The sequence below is a fragment of the Triplophysa dalaica genome, chromosome 24, assembly GCF_015846415.1.
Source record: "Triplophysa dalaica isolate WHDGS20190420 chromosome 24, ASM1584641v1, whole genome shotgun sequence".
NCBI classification, from domain to species: Eukaryota; Metazoa; Chordata; class Actinopteri; order Cypriniformes; family Nemacheilidae; genus Triplophysa; species Triplophysa dalaica.
Genome location: NC_079565.1, coordinates 15,812,204 through 15,831,140, shown reverse-complemented (window position 1 = coordinate 15,831,140; position 18,937 = coordinate 15,812,204). Strand labels below are relative to the sequence as shown.

The window sequence follows — 18,937 nt, the reverse complement described above, 5'->3', positions numbered from 1 at the left end:
TGTGTTGCAGAAGGAAAGAAAGTCAAACAGGTTTGAAGTGACATGGGGAGTGTGGTTATATTTCACTATATATTGTGCAGTGTGCTATATTTTGTAATACATATTTGTATAATAATTACATCATTAATAATTCTCCGATAAAAAACATTTTCTGAATCTAACTTGACCGCAGTGATAACATAATCAAGTAATTATAGTCAATAATGTCCCATCATTTCTTTATCACTCCGCGTCCTGGAAACGGCCCCTCGCTACGTCATCGCCGCAGCGTTATCAACGCTGACGCAGCAAACGCGTGCTTTAGTACAACAGGACACGCGCGGTGCCGGACACCCTGTTGTTTGTGGTATAAGGAGACGCGCACATCATTACTATCACACAACCTGCGCCGGGCCAGAAACACAACGTTTGTTCCGCTTAAATCTGATTATTAGGAGACACGGATTGTGACGTCAGGGTTTAGGACGTCATGCAAAGCAGACGAGCGCTCAGGACGCGACAGACCATCTGCTCTCCTCCACCAGTATGAAGGAAACCTGAAGGAAGGACAGACCTCAGCATGGCCTCTTATCTGGAGGTAAGACCGCAGATGTGTGTCTCACAAACAGGTTGATGGTTGTGTTGATGTACAGGTAAATCATTTGTATTGATCATTCGGGTTTACTTCCGGAGTGATGTACGAATGAAGTTGTGATTTGATCAATCGGGTCGTTTTTAAACACTTTAATTAAACTTAACGCGCGCGCGCAGGCTGTTGTGTTGCCAAGGCGACGCCATTAAGATCAGCGTGTACTGTAAAGGTTAAACTTTAGTAAGAATAAATATGTAAGATTATTGTGTATACTACATCTGACAAGCTCTAGAAAGCACAATAACGTCCCTTAGGAAATGAACGGAATGGTTTTATGTGCTTTATCATTTCTTTCAAGTTCTGATAAAGTGAGCATTTTATCTTTCAGATAGCTGATGACAGCAAGGGACACGAACTGGATCTTTTCTGTGTCCCGAAACACTACGAGGAGGATTTGGACAGTGTCATAATACCCAACGGACTCATCAAAGACCGGTACATTGACCCAAACCTTGCTTACTGAAAGCACTCACAGTGAGGCGCTTTAATACAGGATTTGATCTTAAATCTCTATGAAGAGATTGTGTTGAGTGATAACACTGCTGTGTAATTGACATGGCCGTTGTAAGACCCCACTAGTGAATATCTTTGTTCTCCCAATAGATTTACTTAATGATGTCCATCCACCACCGACTCTCATTCCATTAGAGCGTCTTAGAGTCATGTGATTTAAATTTGGCTTTCCCATTGATTTGTTTAACAAATTTCGCCTGGAATCCTCGTCTGTCAATGCGTCCAGTTGTACTGAGTATGAATGTCTGTGTATGAACGTATGGAATAGTCCAGCTTTACATTCAACAATCTGTGTTTCTCTGCAGGACTGAAAGGTTGGCCAGAGATATTGTTCGGGACATGGGCGGGCATCACATTGTGGCTCTGTGTGTTCTGAAGGGAGGGTATAAGTTCTTTGCCGACTTAATGGATTACATCAAGACACTGAATCAAAACATTGACAAGTCTTTACCGTTGACCGTGGATTTCATTAGACTAAAGAGCTACTCCGTAAGTGCAGCTCTACATCTCTCCTTCCCTTATTTATTCTCTCTAAAGCGCCGTCTGATTTGCTGATGTGTGCCATATATAAAATAATGAGCTATGAATGATCAGAAAGGCTTTGATAACTCTGTTATGATTTGTATTTTAGTACACTGTTTCGTATAGCAATGCTACTAGACAAACATTAAAATGCACACATCAGAAGAGGATAAAATGGCACAAGTGTGATTTAAAGGGATAGTTCACCCAAAAATTAAAATTCATTTCCACACATTGTGGCTCTGTGTGTTCTGCAACTTTATAACTTCCGGTAAGAAAGTGCAAGAGGATGCTCTCGTCTTTGTTCTTTTGAACACACAGGAAGATATTTGGGAGAATGTCAGTAACCAAACAGATCTCAATCCCCATTGACTGCCGTAGTAGGGAAAATAAATACAATGGAAGTCAATGGGAGATAAGATCTGTTTGGTTACTGACATTCTTCCAAATATCTCCCTTTGTGTTTGGCAGAGCAGAGAAATGTATACAGGTTTGAAATGACAAGAGGGCGATTAAATGATGATGGATTTTCATTTTTGGGTGAACTATCCCTTTAAAAGCACAACTTGGACATCTTTATAGATAGTAGACAGGTCACTAGTCCAATTTTGCTGAAATCCGCATTATAATATGAAAGCTGTTGATGGAGTCTAACGAGGAATATATCTTTTCCTATAGAACGACCAGTCAACCAACTGTGTCAAAGTTATTGGTGGAGATGAATTGTCTGCTCTTACGGGAAAAGTGAGTTTGGAACTTTGAGTACTTTTTCAATTTTTGGGAATTATAACCGTTTCCATTTATTTAAATGTTAATGCTTATTTTTTCTCCCCTAACAGAACGTGCTCATAGTCGAGGTGAGGTTCACTTTTTGATGCAGCATATTGACCACTTGCTTTCTGTGTTGAATTTATAATTGTGTGCGAAATGTCTGCAATCGCTAATGTGTTATTTGATATTTTACTATATTTCTTACATAATGATTTTAGAAGAAAATGCACACACCTTTTCAGATTTTACACAAAGTTGTAGAGGTGGAACATACGCCACGATTCCAGTATGATTTGAGAATGTTCTAAAGAATGTTTTGTGATTTGCTACAAAGAAAATAAGTTAAGAATGTCAGTGTCACAAACTTGTGTATTTGTTTAGTGACCTACAAATAATGCATTCTTTATATTATGTAGTCATTTTGGTGGTTATGTTTCTCTGTTGAAAATCCTACAACTGTTGTTATTTTCACGCCTACATGTGAACAAATGCCACATTGTCAATGTTTTGAATCCCACTGTATATTGTGTGCGAAAGGGCGGAAACAGATGCAAACTTATTGATTTTTTTGTCTCTTAGGACATCGTAGAGACAGGAAAAACCATGGAAACGCTGCTTAAACTATTAAACGAATGTCATCCTAAAATGGTAAAAGTCGCCAGGTAAGAAAACCCAATGATAAAAAAATAGGGAGCACAGTGAAGTTATTATTATCAATAATAAAAAAAATCTCATTCTAAATCTGTACGATAAACAAGAAAATATATGTTTCTTTACTGATGTCTAAGCTGCTCTTTTTATACGGCGAAAGTGAATGGTGCTGTCAATAAAGTTAGTCAGGAAATAATAAATTAAATATGGATCTGTTTCTTAAAAATGAAGTACTTCTTTTACTTGAGAAGGGTTGAAATATTGTGCATTATAGAAATGAGCGTGACAGCCAATTACTTGAGACACAAGATGCATTGACAACCACTATTACCAGTTTATCATATGATCTGTTTTATTCTCTGTATACTCGTGTTTTGATTCATAATTTAATTTGTAAACCAATTTAATTCTGGTATTTAATCGTCTTGTTCATAATACGTTAGAATTTACAGTTTTATTGTAGTCGTTTCTAGTCACGTTTATGCATTTGACAGATGCGTTTATCCAACATGACTTCCAGTGCTTAATAATAAAATCATGATAACATCACAACACTATTTCATTGCCATTTCATTTCAGCTTACTTGTCAAAAGGACACCCAGGAGCTCAGGATACCGACCTGACTGTGAGTATTGTCATCATTGGATAATATCGGATTATGACAATTTTATGCTTTATCCAGATCACTTACGCTGGAATACTAGTGCTTATGCTGATGGACATGCCGCCGGAAACCGTCGGTGTTTAGAGTAGTTATGCAATGCTTTTAGACAGAAGGCTGATAAGCTCTTTAACTCAATCCGGCACAACTGTTACTCGCTCTTGACTTGCACTCTTGATCACAGCACTAAAGTGGTTTAATGTCACTTATCAAGATACAGAAGCCGACAAGTTTTTTTATACCTTATCAGGCCATGGAGTCTGTGGCAAATAGAGAGACCGAAGGCACCGTTTGTTTTTAATTTTATTGCATTAAATTGAGTGTTGCCTCGTAAAAGCCTGCACAACTGTTAAAATAAACATAATGTATACTAGGGATGCACCGATAAGGATACCAGCATCAGTATCGGGCCCGTTCCTTAGCTCACGTACTCTTAAAAATCCATCGACACCAAAGACCAATATCTCTTGTGACAGAACTGACAGAAATTTGCTTTGAAAGTTTGTAAAGTTGGTGTTGTTTGTAACCGTGAAGCTATTCTATTTTTATTAGTGTCACTGTGTTTAGAAAAGGTACATGCATCGGTATCGGCAAATATCAGTAAAAATATCGGCAATCTCTGTGCATCCCTTATATATACTAATATATATTTATACATTTTACTTCGAATTCTTACTAATTCTTTTTCTTTGTTTAGTATTTTCATTTTTTTAAAGGGGTCATATGACACAGCTGAAATGAATATTATGGTTTGTTTTAGATGTAATGTTATGTTTAAACACCATTAAAGGTTGAAAAACGCTGTATTTTCCACATATCGTACATGTTTGTGTCTCCTCTTTGCTCCGCCTCTCTGAAACGAGCAGATTTTTTACAAAGCTCATTGTTCTGAAAAGTGAGGTGCGCTCTGATTGGCCAGTTAACAAGTGCATATGTGATTGGTGGAATAGTGCAAGCTTGCAGAGCCATTGAGAGGGAAAGTTCTGCCAATGGAAGTCCAAAACACTGGAGCGTCACGTGATTCATGGGTTCTTCAGATAGTTCCAGGAAGTCATGTTTTCTCTTTAAATGCTTTATTTCTTTCATTTTTTATTCATTAAATGTCTTTGATCTTTAAATGGGTTAGAAGTTTACCTCAGTTGGTCTGTTAAGTCGCAGCTCCATGAGTAACTGGTAACTTCCAGGAACTATTGAGAGCCTCATGAACCGCCATTGGAGTCAATGAAGTTGACATAACTCTCAAATTCAATGGCTCTACAAGCGTGTGAGGGAAATGTAACGCCTCTGACCATATTTGGAACATCAGGTTCCTCTTCAATTGTACTGACAGGTACACCACATTACTTGTGTATATATTTGGGCGGTCTTAGTCAAATCAGACCACCAACTGATGTAGATTTGTGTGGGTGTGGTTTCTCGAGGTGTTTCAGGCAGATCTGGGTGAGCCTTCACTTTAACATAGAATGACTCTTTTGTTCCCACAATTTCATGTGTCTAAAACATGCATGGGCAACTTATAACATACCAAAGACACAGAAAAACACATATTTGCAACATATGACCCCATTGGGATTAAACGTATCATTAGCAGACCCCTTTTATTACTCTGTGTTTAAATAATTCATACAACATAAAGCAGATGAAAGGCATTCTATTAAAACTCAAAGCCAGATGTTAAAAATCTTTCATTGAATGAGGTTGGTGTAATGTGTTTAATTCAGTAGAAATCATATGTTCATTCTAGTGTTGTGTTTCTCAGTGTGCATTTGCTTTTAAATTTTGTTTTAGATATTGGGTTTGAAGTTCCTGACAAGTTCCTGGTAGGATATGCTTTAGACTACAATGAATACTTCAGAGATCTGAGTGTAAGTATCTTATGACACGGTCTCATAATGATAATAAAGAAAACATACTTTTCCAAGCATATATTGTTCTGTACATGTATGCAGTGGATTTAAATTACATTTTCATCTGTACTTGTCTTATTATGTATTAAACTGGTTATGGGAATAGCCTTGGTTTTGTAAATATTCTTTATTCCTTGACATAAGGGTTTGTAGGACTTGTATCAGAGCTGAAGGGTTTGTTTGATGGCGCACAACTGAATTGAAATCCCTTTGCCTAAATGAAAAGGAAAATACTTCAAACACTGCTCAAAAAGGAACGGTACTCTGTTGTGGTTTGTTGACGGTCTCGTCTCTCTTTTCTGTCTTTCAGCATATCTGTGTATTAAGTGACCATGCAAAAGAGAAGTATAAAGTATGATACGACACCAAAGTGCTGGAAGCATGAAGACGAAGAACACTGTGAACCCTTTGCTATCTTTGGTTGTAAATTGAATTCATTTTTGTACCTGTGATCAGAAATTAGGAGTGAACTCATGCAACACAGAGCTTCACAGGTGTACGATCACACTTATAGTGAAACTTTGTTTATTTATTTTTTATTTGCTGGGTATAGTCATGGACGGAGCTCTTTACTTTTTCTCCATGTGATGAACTGAGGCCTTTTATTGAATTTATTGTATATTTTATGATTCAAGTAAATAGATTGGTTAATACAATTGGGTAAAGAATTGTTTGGTAAATATTTCTGATTTATTCTTTATATATAACCCCAGAATGAACCTATGCACTAAAACCATTAATTGGGGAGTAGATATTGATGAGCTGTTTGTGCAACAATAAAATGACACTAACATGAACCTCATTTCTTCGCTGCTTTTTTTATACGCAATGAAAACTAGTCTACTTAACTATGTTATAATTTTGTATTATTACTCATTAATTAGTGCCACCAAAAACACTGAAAACTGACAAGGTGTTAAGAGAAAGAGGAAAATAATGTTAACTCGATTATACTAGTTTTCTTACTTACAATATTTCTTGAAGTCACAATATTTAGCACAAGAATGATATTTAAATGTCATGAATGTGTGAAATGCCACATTCAATGATATTTATAAATGTCTCTATGGCATAGAAATTTTGATTGATTTGAATCACTGGGTCAGAAATAGTTTTCTACTCTTAGCAATAATAACATAACGTTCCCAAAATGTTGCTTAAGGGTTTTTAGACCACCAGAGCCCAGCTTATACAGAACATACTCTATTTAAAACCAATGATGTTCTCACAATATGGCCTCAACTTAAACTGCTCCACACGAACAATGATTTACAGATTGACTGCAATGATTGTTACCTGAAATTAATTACATTAAAATGATCCCAAACATTCCTTACAAACGTTCCGTAAAATAATCCATCAATTTTATTACAAAATAAAAACGCATGTAGGAGGTCTCTTAGCTCATACATTGTGTATGTTAAACGCGCTTTTTGTTACTTTAAAAAAGGCCTTCATTTCCCATAATCCCATTCAGCGTGACGTCACGTTGTGATTGCGGAAGTGCTCCGGCAAGATCAGCGCAACGTGCATTTGCTGTCAAACATTTTATATTTATAAGTTGAAGGAGTTATTGGCTTTTAAATAAGCATTGTGCGATGGCAGCTCTTAAATACGCGGGGATGGATGATACAGACAGCGAAGACGAGCTTCCTCCGGGCTGGGAGGAGAGGTCCACGAAAGACGGATGGGTTTATTATGCCAAGTGAGTGTTTAATACACAAAACCAAACCAAAACAACTCGACCGTGTACCTAGGCTAATCAGAACAATAATACACTAATATTACTAGCGAGGCTTGAGCATTTGTTATGTGGGTTATAGAAAGATTAAGACGTGACGTTGTCAATGAAGTGTCATAATTGATTTTAGCCACGAAGAAATGAAGACTCAGTGGGAACATCCCAAAACTGGCCAGAAGAAGCGCTGTGCCGGAGGTATGACGCTTATTTCACACTGTTCATGGATAAAGAAGGATATATGATCCGCGATACATTGACATATTCAATCTCAGCTTTATATCCTGACATTTTGAAGGACTTGTAAATGTGCGCTCAATTGTTTTGCATATTAAACTAATGTTGTGAAAGGAATGCACACCTACTAACAAGAAATATATTGTCGACATAAATTGTTTTGTAAAGTTATGTCAAGTCTATGAACATTATCAGTGATTCTACTTCTCTTTTTTAAATTTTATTTCATGTAATGCAGATTTGCCATATGGATGGGAACAGGAAACAGACGCGAAAGGCCAAATCTACTATACTGAGTAAGTTGAGTGCAGGGGCGGACTGAGCGGTAGGACATTCTGTCAAAGTCCAGAAAGGCCGTCCCGCCTACGGCCGTGACCAGGGGCGGACTGGCCACATGGAGTACCGGAACTTCCCGGTGGGCCGCTTACGTATGGGGCCGGAATGGACGCTTGGGCCGGACAAACGGAAGTATTTTAAACGCGTATGCATGTGACTCAATGACAAGTTACATACATTACCCCCACTCCCAGACTTCCTCCCCTGTCGACAGAAATGGTGGAGGGCCGATGTGGGTCGTATAATTTAGGGCCGAATTTGCTTTCCAGTCCGCCCCGGCTGAGTGAATATAAAACTTTCACTATAATTTCATAATATTATGATGTGTGTTATATTATTATATACAGATCTTTGACGAGATGTTCTTCTTTCTAGTCATATCAACAAACGCACAACATATTTCGACCCCCGGCAGGCCTTCACTGTAGAAGACCTACAGGTGAAGCCCAAACGCTACGATGGAAACACATCTGCGCTTGATGTACTGCAGAATCTGGACCTCTCAGACAAGGTCGTCGTCATCACAGGGGGAAATTCTGGTATAGGTAAGCAGTCGATGTGTATTTGAACTCTCTTTATACATATGACTGTATTTTAATATAACTTATTAATATAACATTAATTCATTCTCAAAATGATCTTAAAAAGTACAGCGTGTTAGAAAATTAGTTGTGTTTTATTAGCCTGACTGTGTTGTGCACCTGCACTATTAACCAGCTGCTTTGCAGTACAGTGTTAATCCAGAAGATGGCACTATAACATTATTTATTCCTTCCTTAGGAAAAATTATAATAATTTCACTAGACCCAGAATTCGCATGAAACAACAAAATACCAAAAATGATGAATTGTACAATAAAAAGACACTAACAAGTTATTATTGATATTTACGTGTTGGTAATTTAGATATCTTCTGCACTGTAAGTATCCAATGAAATACTAGTATTTTGTAAACGTACAGTCTGATCGTAAACACAGCATTGAATTGAAGTCAATAAATAAATGCATAAACTATGCTAGACGATGCATTGGCTTATCCCTTTCCCCTTTACTTTTTGCAGTCCTAACTGCACAAATATATAAACATATGATCAATTTATGTGTTAAAAGAAATAATATTCTTTGTGAGTGATCCCAGGAATAGACTGTATATTAAGACCTTGATATGTATTTCTAAATATATATTTCTACATTTATACATGCATATATGTTTGCGGTTTTAACTCTTTACGTGTGTTGCACTGACAGCTGTTCACTTATGTTTATTAACATTAGCACATAAATTGCTCAATGAGAATGTTCTACTTTTGAAGTGTCACTTTAATAACAACAGTCATGCCACACAATATCATGTTATTATTAACGGCTTAGAGTTCCTACATGAGTAGTGACTGAGATATTCAAATATTTCATGCTGAACAAAAAATAATGGAGACATCTGGAGAAATTGCTTATTGCAATTCCTAACTTAAACATAGACTTTGAAAATGAACAGGGATGATATTTCAGACATACTACATATGAAGAACTATTTTAATAAAAAAGAAAATCCCCCAAATTTAAAGTTTAGAAAGTAGTCAGCCACGTTTATGGAGTTTGTAGTGTCGTGTGATTGACCACTAGAGGGCAGAGGTGCTCTGTGAATCACTTATAATTCCATCCTGATAGGAATCCAGCGAATTTTAGTAATGCCTTCACACATTATAAAAGACAATGTGTAAGAGAGAGTAATTCATATACAATTTCTGAATAACAATATAGCTAGCATTAAAATAATTGCATTACAAGAATCATAAGTCTGGATAAATCTTACTTCATTTCCTCCAATAGCACTGGGCTCAAAGAGCAAATGAAGAGTTTATTTCCAAAAAGACAGAACTCCGTTTTTAAAAATGATTAAAAATCATGTTTTTGTTGTAGATCTCTGCTTAAATCGAAACAAACCAACTGCACTTTGATTGATATTAGTTGGAATGCACAATATAAAAAAATCAAAGATTTTTGAAAAGATTTTAAAACTGAGATCTCCTTTTGGAAACATAATCTTCAAATGATCCTACATTTATGGTCCTCTTTTATCATTATTTCTCAATTTTTATATTTGTTTAGTTTTATATATTAGCAATGAGTCTTTATTTTTTTTTCAATAAAAAGAGGCTTAGATATTGCTGTGGATTTAAAAATGTTTGTATAAGTTTAACTTGGATGTTATCCGTGCCCTTATACTTAATATGATATTGTTATATATTTAATGCCATATGATTTACTCTTACACTAAAAGTATTTGCGAGTACAAGACAAGAGTGTATTTACTTACCTTGAATCACAATCCTTTATGGAGGTCATTTTAGATGTAATAATAGTGTTTGTCATATAGCTTTTAAATGCATTAAGCACTTTAATGCATTATTGGAGTGGCAGGATTTCTCTGGTAATAAGTCTCATCATCTGGTAATTACAGCAGGAGAGGTTATTATGCTTTTATTGGACTGATACTGTACTGTATTTTATTAGCCCTGTACAGAAACACACTTACAGTCGTCTTTCTACCGCTTTAATACGGCGGTAATGGAAACAAATGCTCTTTTGTATCCTCTCTCTCTCTCTCTCTCTTGTTAACGGTTCTCTGGTGGTGGAGTGGTACACCTGCACCCGTGCATTGATCGTGCGGTGCGTGTTTGACCCCGGCTGATGCCTCCCATTCATTCCCATTAGTGACTCGGGCGCTTTCCTTAATTCTCCTCTATTGAACCAACTAAAAGTTATTTACCGTCGAAAGCGCCGTTCACTTCACTCAAACGCCACGTCACCACACACCGTCTGACCTGAGACCTGTGCGAGGTTTCCTTTCAATCTTTTCTTTTTCAGACACTATAATCTGGAGCTTGGTGCCAAAGAATTCTGACATTTGATATAAAAATACATATTTAATATAAGATGAAGCATAACTTTTATTGTTCTAGATATTATTTATTTTATGTTGTTTTGCACTTATTTATGTAAAGAAAGTGTTTGAGACTTAAGAACAGCGTTTTTCCATTTTGACTGCAACGAAACGGAAGGTGTACGGACAGGAAAAAGCATTTTTTATTTAATTTTTAGTTATATTTACAATTCCGCTTGAGGAACGTGTGTGAATTACGTTAATACTTTCATAAGTGTGATTTAAATTAGATTTATTACGAACACATCACACTTCTTGTATGTTTTCCTTTAGACAAATCTGTAAAAACTTCCAAAACTCCACATCCAAGCACTTAAGACAAACTTCCCAAATATTCCCGAGGTACTCTGTGCCTCTTCTAAAACTCTTATACGTTCAGACAGTCATAAATAAATCATAAATCTTTTATTTGGATACACTGGTTCTTTGTCTCGACATACCCGGTTGTGCACAATGTTTTGATGCGCGGGATTCAGTTTTTAAGTCGAGCAGCGCAGGGTTATTTTTGTCGAGCAGGTGTATCGCAGGAGTCGTCGGGTGACGGTGGTGGCCTCTTGGCTGGCTGTCTCTGAGGGTGATGGATGCTCTGTGGCGGTCACGGCGCGCTTACGTGCCTCTGTTTGTCTTTCTGAGTCACGGAGCTGAAGACGTGGATGCATGTGTACGTTTATGGGCTTCTATATTTACACTGTTCCTATTTCAGTTCATCAGCTCGTGTGGATGAGGCGGGCGAGCGTGCGAGTGCACTCACTGATGCTGATGCTGCTTGCTTTCTATGTGCAGAAACTGCGGCGCAAATTAAAAAGAGAGGTCTGTTATCAAAATGTTACGTCCTGTGTTTGGTTTCGATCAGTTTAATGATGTTAGTGCCACAGATACGACACAACCTTTTAACCTAAAATCAAACCTGCTTTTCAAAATGTTACCAAAATCCTTTTTCTTGTGTTTGCTTTTAATACTACACCTTCTGTCGTGATGTACCCAAAGCGTTTTCTGGTGGCCTGAGTCATGGCACGTTGTGTCGTTCTTTAAGAGCTCGCTCTAACTCTCATATCCTTGTTTTGTTTTGCAAAAAGCTCAGGGTCAGGACAGGAAATGGAGTGCATAAGGTGGCACAGGGGATGAATAACAGACCGTACTGACGGGAAGTCTTCTGTTTTATGGTTCTTGATAAATGCCATGGCTGCTATGTATTTCCAGTTTAATTGAATTTTGATGGCTGTTTGACTGTGCTGCTGTACCCTCTCAACGGTCCTGTGTCGCCTGGTCATTCTCTCTCTCTCTCTTTTGGCCAACGTGTCCTCATTGATGTTTCTTGTGTTTGCGCGAGTAAAACGCTGATGTGTTCTGGACTGCTCATTTGTCTGAGATGTTTCTCTCCGTGTAGTTTGAGATGTGAAAGACTCCCTATAGCAGCACTATATGTATAATGGGTTAATTGATATAGAAATGTGTTTAACGTTGCGTAACACTGCCCTTGTGACTGTATTCTCGTAAAGCTCTCATTTAACTGTTACTGTTTAGTAAACATTTTAGAGACACAAATATTTCTTAACCCTTGTGTAGTGTTCATGCTTTTGTTACTCGGACAATGTTTGCGTGTCTAGTGGACCCACAGCATTTTTCATAATTACATTGATGGCATTAGATATTGTTGTAGACGTGAATCTATGTTTTTATAGAGATAAATACAGAAGTATTGCAAAATTAAGGCTGTCAAATGGTTAAAATTGCGTAATCGCATCCATAATAAACGTCTGTGTTTACATAATATATGTCTGTGTACTGTGCATAATAATTTTGTATTTATAAACACATACTTGAATACATATTTAGGAAATATAGTATGTATTTATTATTTATATTTACAAATAATTAAAGTGACATATACATGTTTATTTACTTTTATATTCTGTATTTTTCTTAAATACATAGATGTATGTGTTTATAAATATAAAATGAATGTATTAGACATGTATTATGTAAACACAAACTTTTATTCTGGATTAATCGCGCTTGATCGTTAAACAGTCCTATAATATATACAATTAAACAAATATAAAAATATGGAGATATTGTAAAATAATGTTAAAAAATTCAGATTTTTCTAAATTGGAAAACGTTTGTCCAAAGGCTTTACATGTGTTGACTTTATCCCAGTTACAAACAACATAGAACACATTTTCAGTTTACAGTTAAATATTTCTCATTTACCTTTAATAAATGACGTTAATGAAAAATGTGCCATTCGAGAAAGAAGCAAAAAATATCTGAAATGGGTCAAAACATTATTATCTTGAAGTGTTTGAGGTTGAAAAAAAAAATGAATCACCCGAAACAGGTCCCACAGACCTAATCACTACTACAAGGGTTAAAAGATCATTTTATAATGCAAATGTATTCATTCTCGTCTTTTATCTTATACAAATCATGGTGTAGTCCTAGCCGATAGCAGATATACATATTTAAAGCATACAGCCTGTCTCTAAATGGACTAAACGCACTGATGAGTCAACCTGCACTACACGGCTTTTCATCCAATCAGAAGCTCTCTAGAATGAGAATGTCCCCTTCACTGATACCTAGCTAGAAGCAAATCCTAACTCCCGGCTGTGCCATAAAGCTTATTGGCTATAAAAAACAACCCAAAATGGCGGTGATCACTTTTGTATGTCCTGGCCTAACGTCCTGGATGAATAAAAACGCACATGAGCACTTGCAAGAATAGACTACCTTGTGTATTTTAGCACGGCTGAAGAGACATGCTGAACCAGAACTATCCATTATGTTATTTTATTTCCACAAGAAACTAAAAGCAACAATATTTTTCATCTGCTCTGCACTCTTCAGTGTGCCTGTGGAGGCTGTTATTGATATTGAGTGTCAGAGGAAATAGAATCTGAGGCTTTTAATGTGCGTTTCATGTCCGCTTGTGATTAATCTGTTTATCGGTTCTGTAATGAACACCAGGTATGGTTGGTTAGTCAAATTATTGAGCGTTATTAACCTTGGATGAAATTCACAAAGCACGGCAAAACTGATGTAACATGCTCGAAAATTACAACTGGGGATAAAAGATTCGATAATGATTACGATCTCAATATCGCCCCGGCGGGGCAGCCAGAATGCATATATATATATGTTTAAGGCCTTTTACTGGCTTTTAAAGAAGGGAAGCGTTTTAAAATTGAGCGTCTGCATGTGAACTCAAGTGGTTTATGGATCAGTTCGCTTTTACTATTTTTCAGAGAGAGCAGAGATATTAAAGTTTCATGAGGACTCATTGCAGTCGGTTCTCTCTCTCTCCGTCTTTGTCTTAACAATGACAGTGATGAAAGTAACAGCGTTCCGGTGTTAGATTCTTGGATGGCAGGGGCCGAGCTGGAAGGCTAGCGTGAAGGGTTGCCGTGGGGACGGCGTGACCGATGCAAACGGGCGGCACAATGAAGAATGGAACTGGGATTTAGTCGAGGCCACTTGGGGGTCAAAGCCGGAATACGTGAGGGAAGGGCGGCAGAGGGCAGCCGGGGGCAAAAGCAGCGGGGTAATAGAACGGCGTGGGGCTGGTCAGGTGGAACTCCTCTCCTCGCACGCCGGTAATTACAAACCATACATTTCACTTTGGGCCGTGACAACGTCTCCCCCAATCCCAAAATGAAGATGGGGGGTTATTAATGGTGTAAATTAAGGCTCCCCGCAGACCGACAGGAACACCAGACTTCCTATTTTAACCCCAAAATGTATATCTCGCCCCACCTGCTGCTCACTGGCTCTGCCCCCGCCTCTCCCAGGCTTTATCACCATATATGGTCATTAGATCTGCCATTCAGGTAGAATCGGGAAGTGGGAAAAAAATGATGTGTTGGGTCCAGTGGTTGCGTTACACTTTCTCATTGTCCATCATCTTGACAGAAGGGGTGTTAAAAATGTGAAAAAATATTTTTCATCGACCTGTCATTTTTACATCCAGAGGATAAGAACTTAACAGCTTTGTTTTTTGTTAACATTTTAATTTTTCATTATGAATTCTATTTTGTGTCAGTTTTTAAAGAGTCTGAACCTGTAATTATTTGTCGTTTTTTGTTCAATATGTATTTATACTCTCGAAGAGGTGTTTTCAAACTGGCTCTCCAGAAGGTTTTTAAGGATCCCCACCAAGAATAAAAGACAATTAGATAATAAACATGCCAGAGCGAAAATTGTAGAAGTCTAGTAAAGCATTATTTGTGTTTCATTTAATTCATATTCATATTTATTTTCAAGTGTTTATCTGGATATTTTCATCTGTCTAGTTAGTTTCTCACTATAGTTCTCTATATTTTACCCACTAAGGGTTTGTATGCAGTATTATAAATGTCGTGAAACACGATTCTATAGTGTAAACGGATTTAAAGTGAAAATGTGTATTTTTTATACATCTAACATTTTTTGAAGCTATGTACTTGTTTGGAAACGATATGTTGTTTTGTCATAATAAATATCTAACATTGCTTAAATGTATCTTAATACATAAAGCATATAGATGGATATGTATTTTAGGATGGGGGTCCCTTTCAAAAGTTTCAACTTATTTGGGGGTCCTTGGCATCATGAAGTTTAAAAAACACTTTTTACGGTGTTCCCTTGTCTTTCTTAAAGTGACAGTTCACCCAAAAATGAAAATTCTGTCATCATTTACTCGGCCTCTTGTCATTTCAACCCTGAATGACTTTTTCTTCCGCAGAACACAAAAGAAGATATTTCAAAGAAAGTTGGATTGAACAGCACCGGCACTCATTCACTTTTATTGTACGGACACAAAACCAATGCAAGTCAATGGGTGCGGATGAACCACATTTTTCAAAATATCTTATTTTGTGTTTTGCGTAAGAAAGAAATGCAGATTTGAAATGACAAGAGGATGAGTAAATGGGGACAGAATTTTGATTTTTGGGTGCACTATCACTTTAAAATAACATGTTGAAGCAGTATTTGGTGAACATGCCTCAGACATATTGAGCTTTGGATCTTTGGTGTTGTTAGTACAACGTAATCTCCTCTCCACTCTTAAGTGTAATTCTGTCAAAAGTTCAGATAAAAAGTAGGCCAGAAGCGTGAGGAAAAGAAAATGAGCGGAATCACGTGGTTGAGGTAATCTGTCAGCTCTTTGTGTTTGTCTTGGACTGCTCCTTCATTTTTTGCTCCAAAATGAACACGTCCAGTTAAGACCAGGATGTGACCCGCAGAAGAAACTTAGCAGAACAATAAAACCATCAGCAAACTCAGAGGTTATCTCTGGAGCATCCTGTCTTTATGGAGTCAACATTCAATACGCTAAACTTTTTTGACTCTAGGACACGCTCATCTTATGACTAGGCAACTGTAGATCCACTTATTTAATACGTATGTATAACTAACAGTTAAATGTGTTTTAAAGTGGTGCTTTTATGTTTATAGTAAACGCTGGATCCCTGCTCATGTGGGCGCCGGGTCTTTCTGCCTCTTTGATGAACAAGTGGAGTCAGTGCGTCCAGATTAATGTCAAGGCCCGGGTATTTTCCATAAATAATACACGGCAGGTCTCTGTTGTCGCTAAACATGTTCTAATTTGTTCTCCATTACAAAAAACAACAGCGTTGATTAATTCACACTTCAAGCCGAACAACCGCCACAGTTTTTACAAGGTGACTGCAAGAGTCGCTCTTTGATCAACGCTAATGCGACACGTTTTTTTGTTTTGTTAATAAGTCTCTGCGCGCCACTTAATTGCCGTCTCACGGATCCGCTCGTAAAATCTCTCGAATTTTTTCTCGCGGTTTACTGACAAGGAAACATTTCAATTCTCACGTTTGGTGTTTTTATTTTGGTGTCTGTTTCTCGGCGGGGGAGCTCCAGCATAGATCTACACGCCTCTCTCCATTACTCCTAATAAGGTGTCATAAAATTTAATTCCATGCTTGGTTTGTCAGAGAGGAGTTCTTATCCTACTCCAATTTTGAGTTTTAATGGGTAATACTCCTTAGCTCTCTCCTCACAATTAGGACTCCTAGTTACCTTTTAATGAAAATCAGATTAAAACATAATCTAATTAAAATTCATTTTAATCCACGATACCGTGCAGCCTGACTGTTTGAATCACGTGACCGCTGTCAGACTCTGTTAGTTTGCATAGAAAAGACGGGGCTGGACTATCAATCATGGTTTTTACATGTGTATGTTGGAAAATCTTTCGAAATGCATCGTGGGAGGGACAATTTGAGTTAGTCTGTCTATTTTCTGGATGATTCAAAATAAATTACAACAACAACAGAAAACATTTGAGGACCATTTAAGTTGACGTGAAGCTGAAGTTGCAGTGTTTGTTTTTGTATTGTAAGAAAAAAGGTATAATTCTTCAAAGGTAAAGGGAGCCGAGGAGATGACGTATATTTGTATGCAAAACCAGGAAGCATTTGAACCTTTATATATTTTCACGTTTTATTCTATGACATAAAACACACCCATTATAACCCGCTTGTGATTTTTTTAAAGCCTTATTGTGTCTTAAAAGCAGCGGCTCCTAACAGGTTAGAAAAAGCGACGAGGCCTACTTCCTTTGGCGGGGACGTTAGACGTCATCAGGCATATAAAGCTCACATATAATGAAACGTGTACACGAATGTCTTAAAACGTGGATGTGGATTCATTCATGGAGTAATAACTTACCAGGGAACAAATTTTTAATAGAGTTTGAAAGAGTTGTGGGAGGCATTGATGCTTGATATCAAGCGACCTTGTGTTCATTTATTAAGATTATCTTGATACAAAAAACATGTAAACATCATAACACTTTGTTAATCACAGAGCTTATTTTTTGCGATCTTTCATAAGTCTGGGAAAAATGCAAAGGCTTCCGTTCGAGTGAACCAGCGCAGCGCTTACTTCAGGGTTAACCTACACAAATACGTCATCTTAAGGTTCTGGATAAGGGCCAGGAATTTATTTTAGGAATAAAATAAAAATCACTCAAAAATGTTCACCCTCAGGTTGTTCTAAACCTGAATAAATGTCTTTGTTCTAGTGAACAAAAGAGAAGATATTCTGAAGAATTTGGGAAACCAGACAGTTCTGGAAAAAAACTACTTCTGTGGAAGTCAATGGTGCTCCAGAACTGTCTGGTTTCCCAAATTCTGTTCACTAGAACAAAGACATTTGGTTACAAACCTTCTTCCAAATGCCTTTTTCTTTTCTCGTTGTGTTCAACAGAACACATACATTCATTCAGGGTTGGAAGTACTTGAGGGCGAGGAAAAAATTACAACATTGTTGGGTGAACTATCCCTTTAAGATTTTGAGGGCAAAAAAATAATAATTGATTTGCAAGGATAAAGCATTTATAATAAAGGTGTAATATTCCATACAAATATATAATTATGCAATAAAAAAGAATTACGAGTTTTGATTTCACTGAGACCTTAAATCTTTTGTTATATTGTTATAATACATAATTACAAATATTTTTTTTCAGTAGAACTCATGGGTCTCATGGGTCCAGCAGTGGAGGAAAAAAGCTTCTGATATGTGTGCAAATGTCACTCACCATCAGAGACAGCTGTCAACTTTCATATCCGCTGATACCCATAATTCCCTGCATCGTAGAGGTTCACAGAGCGATTGAGTCATACCTCTCTGTTTGAGCCGTGTTGGCCTGTCAGGTCTTTTCTGAGCCATGACAGTGTAATATGTTTTACAAGCAGCATGGCCAAGGGTTATTTCACAGTCAGAGGGAGCAGGCAGGCCAGTCAGTAAAGCGCGGCCGCACGGGGAACAGCCACGCGACGAGGCAGCACATCTAATCCACCTGCTGTCTGCTAGCGGTCCTAGACGAACGTCCGAGCCACACTGTCAAAAGACTTCCTCAAAGCCCAATTTATACCCGTCTTTGACTCTGCTTTACATTATTAGAGTTCATGACTTGTGACTTGGAGTAAGAGTGAGTATGTGTTTGCATTTTCAGCTAGTTCGCTGTCATTTAACTTGCGATTAATTCAATAAAACATTTGAGGAT

General features: G+C 37.4%; 2 protein-coding genes across 2 annotated transcripts in view; both read left to right on the top strand.

The window, feature by feature from the left end:
• The first annotated feature begins 139 nt into the window (after positions 1 to 139).
• hprt1l (hypoxanthine phosphoribosyltransferase 1, like) lies at positions 140 to 6,454 on the top strand. Its single transcript, XM_056739117.1, has 9 exons — positions 140 to 577; positions 960 to 1,066; positions 1,450 to 1,633; positions 2,345 to 2,410; positions 2,506 to 2,523; positions 3,017 to 3,099; positions 3,668 to 3,714; positions 5,539 to 5,615; positions 5,968 to 6,454. The coding sequence occupies exons 1-9, from the start codon at positions 560 to 562 to the stop codon at positions 6,013 to 6,015; spliced, it is 648 nt and encodes a 215-aa protein (XP_056595095.1). The 5' UTR covers positions 140 to 559; the 3' UTR covers positions 6,016 to 6,454.
• A 707-nt stretch (positions 6,455 to 7,161) lies between these two features.
• Positions 7,162 to 18,937, top strand: part of wwox (WW domain containing oxidoreductase) — a 193,158-nt gene continuing 181,382 nt past the window's right edge. Inside the window, exons 1-4 of the mRNA XM_056739610.1 lie at positions 7,162 to 7,362; positions 7,529 to 7,593; positions 7,871 to 7,928; positions 8,344 to 8,513. Coding sequence (XP_056595588.1) covers positions 7,256 to 7,362; positions 7,529 to 7,593; positions 7,871 to 7,928; positions 8,344 to 8,513 — 400 coding nt within the window. The 5' untranslated portion in view covers positions 7,162 to 7,255. The remainder of the gene's footprint in view (positions 7,363 to 7,528; positions 7,594 to 7,870; positions 7,929 to 8,343; positions 8,514 to 18,937) is intronic.

Excerpts from the sequence above, each read along its gene's own strand:
- hprt1l (XM_056739117.1), top strand. Across the intron at positions 3,100-3,667 it reads AAAATGGTAAAAGTCGCCAG|CTTACTTGTCAAAAGGACAC; the intron begins GTAAGAAAACCC and ends ATTTCATTTCAG. Across the intron at positions 3,715-5,538 it reads CTCAGGATACCGACCTGACT|ATATTGGGTTTGAAGTTCCT; the intron begins GTGAGTATTGTC and ends ATTTTGTTTTAG.